The sequence below is a fragment of the Solanum tuberosum genome, unplaced genomic scaffold (assembly GCF_000226075.1).
Source record: "Solanum tuberosum cultivar DM 1-3 516 R44 unplaced genomic scaffold, SolTub_3.0 scf00027, whole genome shotgun sequence".
Taxonomy (NCBI): domain Eukaryota; kingdom Viridiplantae; phylum Streptophyta; class Magnoliopsida; order Solanales; family Solanaceae; genus Solanum; species Solanum tuberosum.
Window position 1 is genome coordinate 1,520,933 of NW_006238953.1, and position 10,195 is coordinate 1,531,127.

The following is a 10,195-nucleotide window of genomic DNA, read 5'->3' on the forward strand; positions in this document are numbered from 1 at the left end:
AAGAGAAGTAAAGCAAGGAAAGCTAGGCCTTGCCTTACTAATCATGACGTACTCAAAGCTTTCGTTACTAAGAATACCATCTTTTCTAAGAATAAAAACTAATCAACAAAGGTAAAAAGTAGTGGACTTTCAACTAAAAGCCAACCAATTTGTGGAATGAAAAAACGACTATTAACCATTGTTTCTCCCTTTTGAGCAACTTGACAATGTAAGTAGAAGGTGCAACTAACACCATTAACCACCAACTGCAAATAATGCACATGGCAATACACTTGCAATTTTTGACATATCCACTAGGTAGACTGTAGTTATACGAAAAACGCCGTTTTTTCACATTCAAAGAATATGAAAACGAGAATGCACCAAATGTGCTGCATTTGTTTCCAGTGACACTTCCCCAGAGCAGGAAAGATTGAAAAACTGTGCACGCAGTGAGATTGCTACAAGGTGTATCATCACGGCGTTAGTTAAAGGAAGAGAATTTTGAGACATTACAGAAACACAAGCTATACACAAATTGAGTCACTCTGTAGTTGTTTTAACAAAAAAACGAATCCAAACGCGGCTGTAATTGCAGCATCTGCAAAAATAACCTTTCTTCCAAAGCTAACTTCTTATAAAGTCTCTGTTGATGACTCATAAACTCCAAAAACAAATCTTTTTCCTGGTTTGCTTTTCTGTATGCTTCATTTCCTGAGTGAACTATTAACAAGTCTTGGCAGATACTTTTTGCCTGATATATATCCTAAACAATAACGAGAAGACACAAAGGGGAGAACAGTAAGCCTCACTAAACTGAAATCAAACATTTGATGCATAAAATATGAAATACACATCATAAAAAATCACATGTTCAGGGCTTGAAGCTCCTCAATAAGTTTAAAATTCTTTTAAAAATTATTTCCCGCAATCCTCAAGTATTTGCTTTGTATCTAGACTAGTCTGTCCAATCAAGACTCCACCACACATCATATCGAACGAAACCAATTTCACCTCATCAGCCTAAAATTTCACTTTCTTTTTCTTTATTGTAAGGACATCTTATTTCTTTTCCTTATGGCTTCTTCATTGATGTATTTCATTTCCATACTTGATTTTGATTTACTTTACTTGAGCCGAGAGTTATTAGAAACAACCTATCTACCTTCACATGGGTATAGGTAAGGCTATTTATACACCACACTCTCCAAACCCCACTTGTGGGATTACACTGGGTATATTGTTGTTGAAGCACTTTCACAATTATGTGTGAAAGCACATTTTTCAAGACCATGAGTATACAAATTTGCTACAGATAAATTTGATTCCTAAACATTAAGAGCAATTGATCCTACGTCCTCAGCTCTCATGTTATCTCGCAGTTAACATCAATCTGAGTTTGACTAGTGACAACTGGGCATCCAGTTTTTCACTAGCAACGAGTAACTATCAGATAGGCATGCTTCTTGATTATCAAGAAACTTCATGTATATGATATTTTCCAATATGTTGTCAACCAAACTCATTTCTGAAGTAGCACTGGCAATAGGATGTGCCATGTTGCATATCTAACAATTATGGCTCATTTGTTGTCCTACAACCATTATCAAATCTAACAAATAAATGGTATGAATCTTACCTGGGAACTGTACATTAATCTCCCAAGTGATGTCTTAATCATGAATTGTCTCATATCTCTTTCACTTATAACCATCGGCCTGTAAAAGGAAAATGGAAAAAAGTAAATAACACGTTACGCATTCATCAATCTAGAAGACATGAACATCATGAAAATTCGACTCTTAAGTGTTAAAATGAAATAGGATCTACACATTTAGCAAAAATTATAGAGCCATATTTAAGGATTTCAGAATATCTGAATTACAGAGTGCACACAGAACCAGAGTGTTGCACTTCCTTTTCGGCCCTTTCACCTTTAAAGTAGATATCGGGGATGATAGAATAAAAAAAACTTTCAACTTCTGAAAATGAGAAAGAAAAACAAAAACAAATAGTGCCTCAATGAACATGACATTTTTTCAAGCAACCGCTAGTTAAAAATTGGGAAAATAGTATGTGTGACCTAATTTGTACATATCACTTGTGGACACCAAGGCTAGCTAGGACAGATTGGAACAAGTCGCTTAGTGATTTTTTTGTCTCTGCAGGGATTTGAACCTGAGAATTCATGATTCATAATCCACTTCATTGACCACTAGGCTACATACTACGGTGTTGGGGAACTTTTTTTAGCGTCTGTTCTTTCTTTTAATCAACTATAATATGACAGACCGGAACATAGGATCTTGAAATACCTATATCACAGGAACTCTAAATGGTAAACAACATTGAATGTGAAAGGGAAGTGCATTTAACAACATTTGAGCTAGAAAAGAAGTAGCATTAAATAGTAGTTGAGGACGTTTTGTAGCGTTTTGTTGAAGCTAATTTGCAGAGTAAAACGAAGTTTTCAACTACATATATAGAGAAATCAAGAAAAACAAAATAGTACCGAATGCATAGAACTTCAAGCGATCCCCATAAATAATTGGGTAAATAGCATATGAAACTATATTTTTAGTCCTGAGAGATCTTTCAAAAACAACTCCAACTAGTCACCAAAAGTGTAGCAGTAGTACCTAGCGTAGAATTTCAGACTAATAAATACCATCTATAGGAACCTTTACAAGGACTCAACCATTTCAAATGGTGTGCTTTTCTTTTTCTTATTAAAGATGGATACCATTCTAGAACCTCTAGTTCAACTTCTGATCAGTTTTGACTGTCAGAGAGAGAGAGAGTCTAACTGCAGATGCAGCTTAAATAATAGCAATTCAGGTGTCCAAATTGTAGAAGCACCTATATTGTCAACAAAAGAAATTGCAGAAGCAACTAAAATCAGATGGCATTGAGCAGGATATCACTTTCACCAAAGTAAATTCAGGACCAAGAAAAAAGGCTTATACTACTGATGCAACCACAGAGCAAGCCCCAAACAAGTGGTGCGGCCTAATTATACTAAGGTGTTTTAGCAAATCACAAGCTCAGGAAATGTAAGTATGCCATACTACAATTCTTTTTTCCCAAAAAAATGGGAAAAAAGAAGTTTGAGAAGACAAGCATGCTTGATAAAACTTTACATCATGAATACATGCCGACGCTATCTACATATCTAAAATAATTCAAGTGGCTGGTAATTGTGGCACGGAAACTCTTCTAAGCAGAATATCCAAAAAGCGATTTTAGCAAGTTTGATCCACGCCAAGCATGATTTTTAGCTGAATGAAAATGTGTTTTAGCTCATGATCTGTATAGAGGAAGGAACCAATGATTCTGATACGCCCAAACAACATAATTCTAATGGGAGATAGATTTTTTTTTATGAAGTAAGCATCCAGTAGATGCAATACGAAGGGGGGTCAGTCAGCTAAGAACAAAAAACTTCCAGAGTTGAAATGACAAATCCTGGTAGTGATCTAAGTTATTTACACGGGAAGATTTAGCCCAACTAAAAAGGTTAACCAAACAACTAGCCTTAAGCCTACTAATTGAGTTAAAACTCCATCGATAAATCTCCTATTTTCATTCCACATACACCAAAAATAGGGGATGGAGTCATGATCAAGATTTTTCTGATGAATTTTCTAAGGAGAGATAGATTCTAATAAATACAAGTCTAATACATGTGGTAATGGTATAGAACACATGAATGAAGCCTAAATATTAATAATAAAAAGATCTTTTAAGTGAAGACACTAGAATGTAAAGAGAGAAGGTTACAAAAGGATCAACAACTCCTTAGCAAGGAAACTAATTCTGGAAACGTACCTTCCCTTTGAGGACACAACAAGGTGTGCTGGATTGTCCAAAAACTGGTTAATTTTTTTAAGCTTCTCTTCACAATTTACCACAATAATGCCTCGTGCATAGGGCATATATGACGGGCAGGGGGGAATATATGTTTGTGACCAAACAGAAGTGTACTTATGTATGAAATCTCATAATGACGAAGGGAACAAGGTTCACTCCAAGTTCTCAACTAGCATGAGATGACAATTTGAACATTGCCCTCCTAGATCTTTATCATGATCCCAATCCCTGCTATAGTCTGTTGCTGCAGTTCAGAATGAAGAACTTAGAAAAAATGCAATTACCACATCGTAACAGGTGATGGAGTTCCGTAGCACACCTTCTATTGTACATCACACGTCAACCGCATTCTTGGCACTGCTAATCCCCTACAAGGAAAGGAAGAGGAAAATGATATAGGCACATGCATTATCACTCAAATTACTGAATTAGAAGGTGCTAACTTGCCTTAAAGGATGAATCTAACTTTTGTTCAGAAGACAAATATCTGACTCTTTTTGTACGGGACGATCCTTTGGATGTCGAATTGTCTTGCTCAGATGTAGAAGTTGACTTGCAAGAAGATTTTTTGAGTTTCTGGTTTGCCAATTCCAAGAAGGAGGATATTTTAGGATCAACTTGGGTTGTGCCTTTTATGATACATATGCCTTCAATTCTAGAAGTAGCTAAGTCATCCTTTTTTGGGCCATGAAGCCAGGATAGTACAAAGGTACATACACACTCCTCCACTTCATTGTAAAATGTATGGTTCTCATTGTGTATCTACCAAAGAGAGGAAGAAGAAAATTTGAAGAAAATAAATTAAGCCAATGAACCGATATGAATAAGTAACCCTCTCATTTTCCTCTTTGAGTCCTGCTACTTTTACTTTATATGTTATGATAAACCCACATTTAGAGCAACAAATAAAACTGATACAAACTTTAATGAGGTTCGGCAAAGATGTCAACGTCCTCAAGAAAGATGGTGAGAAAATTTCAGTATGCTCAAAAGAACAACAACAACAATCTTTTTTCCATATTCTTAGAAACTCTAGTCCCCAATATGTTCACAAACCCACTCGCTTAGTTTGTCTCACACTCTATCCCTCTTCCTTTTTTTTTCCTATCACACCCTAAACTGTATAGAAATACTACTAGAATGATCAATGTCCTTTAAAGAATTTTTTTTTATCACAGATAAGGAAATACTGAGAAAAGAGTCTGCAGTATCTTATTAATATCAATTACCATAAAACTCAATCCACATCAACAATTGCTCCCTTTGCTTGAGCCTTGAAGTCCTCCATTATCAACAAGAAATTATCTCATCACACCATCTTGACAAATTACCTTCACAAGGCATCACCTAGTACTGCCAAATCCAACTGAGTCTTGGCAATGCCTAGACTACGAACCGAAACTGCCTTGATCATAATATCTGATGGATATACATTTGTAGAAATCTTTTGACAACTATAATACCACTGGATACAATATCTCTACAGAAGTGATATTTAACAACAATATTCTCTGTACACTCATGAAACACTCATTCTTAGTGAGATGAATGGCACTCTGACTGTAACAAAATATTGATGCTTTGCTCTTTTTTAGCCTGAATTCAATCACTTGGCCACAATAGCTGCTTAGCAGCCTAACTTCATTCATCAACTTGTGGCCAAATAAATGATTTACTGCCCGTTTGGATTGACTTATTTTAGCTACTTTTAAGCCAAAATAGCTTTTAAGAAGTTTTAAAGTGTTTGGGTCAAGTTAAAAAGTGCTTATAAGCACTTATTTTAAAGCCAAAATAACGAAAATAAGCCAAAAAGCCATAAGTTAAGAAATCCTAACTTATGGCTTTTGGCTTATAAGTCATAAGCCAAAAGCCAATCCAAACAGGCCCTTATTGCATCCGTAAGAGTGCCACTTACACAGACTCCATGATAGACAATGCAACTTTAGTTTGCAAAGTTGCATTCCAATTGACATTACCAGTCACCACCACAATGAGTAAGCAAGTAGCCTGTTAAATATCTCCTCCTACACAAGTCCTCAACATAGAATGAATAATGTCATCTTGCTTTTCGCTGAATGTCAGACCAATATCTGTACTACTCTTCAAATATGTCAAAATTCATTTCACTGTTTACTACAACTCAAAAAAATTGTTTCACTATCTGCTACTGCTTTTTTCAAGGACATGCTAGATTTCTACTCACCTGGGGTGGATGTAGGCTATAAGGTATGGGTTCACCAGATCCCAATAGTGTTGGCCCATACCCTGTATATGTGCTAAGAGATTCACTAAATATGTACAGAAATAAAAGTCAGAACTCATTACTAGAACTTGAGATTGTTCGTAACCCATAAAGGCCAAATCTTGGATCCATCTCAGCTACTCACCACACAAAAAACATAAAACATGTTCGGACACTGCACTACATAATGCTACCAGTGCATATATTTCAGCTTTACTTCTTATCTTAAGACCTTTATTCTCTATGGTGATTCTCCATAATCAAGAATTTGGTTGACACCCTCGCTAGTTTTGTCTATTAACACATTATCATTGGCGTATAGCTTATGCAATGGGACCTCATGCTATGTATCGTAAGTTAAATCCTATAACAAAAGTAAGCAAGTACAGAACTACATGCTCAATATCAACCCCTGGTGAACCCATAATAATGGGAAATTCCTTTGTATCTCCAATTACTGTTCTCACGCTAGTTTTTTTGAAAATGCACTTTCATACATATCCTTAAGTAATTTTTGTTTTGTTGTAACTTGTCAATAACATAAAAGTTCAACATTCTTATTTCATGCTTTTTTTGATAGTTGAAAAGGCACAGAAGATTACTTGCAATTATTGATAACAAGGAAATAAACACTCCATTTAGAGCTGACACATCAAAAGAAAAGTACATATGCCATAAAAATGTTGCTCTAGTGAGCTTATAATTCAGTATGACTGAAAAAATTGCCTAAATTGCAAATTAGTGATCAACTCATCAACCAGACAACCACATGAACACTGTGTATCCTTGATTTCTAAGGACTCGTCATACTTAGACTATGTCAACCTACCTCACATTCCTCCTTTATCAGTGCTTAGGACCTATGCAATGCTAAAAAATAACATATGTGAGTTGATTACTTTGAAATGACTGTGAAGAAGTTAATACCAAGTAATATTAATCAAGATGCCTCAATCCTGAATTAGTTGTGATCAACCACAGAATCCTCTATATCCTTGAATTCAAAGGTTCATCATAGATAGACTATGTCAACGTTCCTCACCTTAACTTCCTCCTTTCTAAGTTTCTCGGACTCTTCACTTTCGGTGCCGCACCCATGTCGACACGATGTGGGTGTGGGTGTGGTTGTGGGATCCATACCCAATTTGGTCAATCGATACTGGATACTTTGACCAAATTCGAGGGAGAAATTCTGGGCAGATTCAATGATTTTTGTAATCTTATAACCTAATATGAAATTGAAGAAAATGAAATACCTTGTATATATAAATTTCTACTATCACTCCCTTTCCTTTTATCTCCTTCCAAGATTCTCCTCTTTATCGTTATTTTCTCCTCGAGTTTTCCACATAATATCTCATAATTTAGGCTTTATACCTCTATTTAATTTAGGCTTTATACCTCTATTTTTAGCCAAATCCCCGCACATGGATCCATATCCTCAAATCTTAAAATTAGGTTATAAAAGATCCGACCTCTAGATCCACACCCGTATTAGACACCCGCACCTGAGTTCGAGAAACTTAAGCCTCCTTTTATTCCATGACTAGGACCTCTATGTTTACAGAATATTCAGATAAATTTCTAAAAAAGCTTAATACATAACCAACACCTTAAACTTTAGACACTCGAACTAAGTCAAAATTCAATTGAACATCTCAACTCCTAATAAAGTGTTCCAATTAGACACTTAGGGGCCGTTTGGTTACTGGATAAGGGCATAGTTAATACATGAATAATTTTGTTATTCATGTATTAATTTTGTACCATGTTTGGTTTGTAAATAGAATCAAAATTATTTATGTATAAATTTTATACAATGTTTGGTTGGTGTGTCTCCAATGTTGTATAAAAGTTATACATGTATTGATTTTATGTGGTGTTTGGTTGTATTTTTGTAATGCCACATAGCTAATACTTACATAACTTTTGAAGAAATCTATGTATAATTTTATGCAGGGTAGAAGGTGGAATAAGTTATGAGGGTATTAGTTATACATGGATTAAAATAATAAAATTACATATTTACCCTTAATTTGTATTCTTACTTATTTGTTTGAAATAATAATGTATATTAATTTACAAAAATAAGGAGTTATATCTTTTCTTTTTAAAAAAAGGACTTAATCTATTTCTGTAATTTGTAATTACATTATTTACCCCCCTCCCCCCCCACACACACAACCACCCAAAAAAAAAAACCAGAACAACCCCCTGGGGTGTTTTTGAGTTTCATCGTTTTTACACCCCCACCCCACCCCCGAGGGACTGTTGCATTTTATTTATTTTGGATACTGCTTGTTTATAAGCATTGATTTTATAATTTCCAACTTTTTAAAAAAAGTATATTAATTTACAATAAATTAAATAATCAATAAGTTATAATTTATGTAATATAATTTCTACATAACTAAATCCTACATAAATAATATCTACGAAACTAATATTTGTATAATTAATACCTATATAACTAATACCTGCATAACTAAACCCTCCATAACTAATACATGCATAACTAAACCCTGCATAACTAATACTTGCATAACTCTAACCAGTAACCAAACGGCCCCTTAAGGTTCAAATGTGGAAAAAAATGTGTCTTCTCATTCTTCTATTAAGTAATTGAGTCAACCATACAAAATATATCATATGCATTTGTCTCAGTAAGCCATAAAAGCCCGATATTTTCTACCTGAGGTTGATATGAACAAAAACATGCAAAAAAAAATTCAATTCAACAGTTTATCGAGTCAAAGGTGTCCAATTTGAACATGACTTAGTTCAAGTGGAATATTCTGCCACTGACTATGTGTTAAGCCTTCTGAAAACCAATGCCCATACTTAACATCTGGAACTGAGAATTGAACAGCATCAGAATGTAATAGAAATAGCTACCTCCATTAAATACATCTAAAAAAAATTAAAAATTTCTCATACTTCAAACAGTTCATAACTCACCGCTTCAACAACGGCGTCGTAGAAGAGCATATCATCTTTGCCGAAAGCATTACAAGCCGCACAGACAATCACTCCTTCCTTAACACTACCGCATTCGTTATCCTGCAGTTGTGGCGAGACAGACATACCTAACCCTCCTGACGAATTCATCGATTTCCTCCTTCGATTTGAAGTCACAGCAAGGAGTTTCACATCAAATTTTTTCGAATATCCCTCGAACTTCACCGTCATCATTTCACCGTCCACCATGACTAGCACACCGTACCATGAGTCATCTCCCTTGTACCAATACTCTAAATCGTACTTCGCCGAATTTCCGTCGGACTTTTTCATTTCCGGCACCGGCAAATTCTTCAAATCTTCTGGAAACTTCGGGCGTATGTGTACGTATATTTGAAAATTGTGGGAAAATGGGAACTTCGAGTGTATGTCATTTATTTGCTTTTTGTTGTTTTGGGAAAGGCTCAAATGCTTCGACTACAACAACAACAATAACAAATCTCGGAGCAGAATGTATGCAAATTTTATTACAATTTTCATTATATGTAAAAATAAAGAAGTTATTTTCAAAAGAATCTCGGTTCAAATGTATCAAACTCGAGTAACATGCTTAGATAGTAATAAAAGGTTTAAATATAGTACACCCTCCATTCATTTTTTATTATCATATTGCGCTTTTTGAAAGTAACTAATTTTCGAAGATAAATTAGATTACATTAATTCGATATTCTTTAAAACAAATTAGATATTCAAGAACTATACGAAAAGTATTATAGATTGCAATTTTTTACATATCAATATAATGAAAAAATACATCGTAAAACTTTGGTTAAACTTTTTATCGTTTGACTCTAAAAAAAATCGTGAAAACTAAAAATAAACGAATAGAGTACTTCATTTATTCACTTATTCCTTTTTTGGGCTCATTTATGTTCTTTTTATTAATTGTCTAATGAATTAAAAAATATATTTAAATCTCTCGTATAATTTTATTATTGATTTAATTTTAGACTCGAATTTTAATTAAATAAATTTATCCATCCAAATTTCTGGCTTACCACACCTAAATTCTTACTAATCTTTGTAATTTAAATTTATATTTATCAAATTCTTAACCCCTCCCCCCCCCCCACACCATTACCCCTG

General features: G+C 34.5%; 1 protein-coding gene across 2 annotated transcripts; it reads right to left on the bottom strand.

Moving 5' to 3' along the window:
• Positions 1-491: 491 nt before the first annotated feature.
• LOC102586110 (uncharacterized) lies at positions 492-9,457 on the bottom strand. Of its 2 annotated transcripts, XR_001472766.1 has the most exons (6): positions 9,050-9,457; positions 4,297-4,611; positions 4,169-4,217; positions 3,808-4,093; positions 1,619-1,697; positions 492-745 (listed from the first exon to the last, which is right to left on the bottom strand). XR_001472766.1 is itself a non-coding variant. In XM_015306275.1 (3 exons), the coding sequence occupies exons 1-3, from the start codon at positions 9,380-9,382 to the stop codon at positions 4,182-4,184; spliced, it is 684 nt and encodes a 227-aa protein (XP_015161761.1). In that variant the 5' UTR covers positions 9,383-9,457; the 3' UTR covers positions 4,131-4,181. The 2 variants fall into 2 exon arrangements, 1 of the variants encoding a protein (XP_015161761.1); XM_015306275.1 differs by lacking the exons at positions 492-745; positions 1,619-1,697; positions 3,808-4,093 and having other exon boundaries at positions 4,131-4,217.
• Positions 9,458-10,195: the final 738 nt, after the last annotated feature.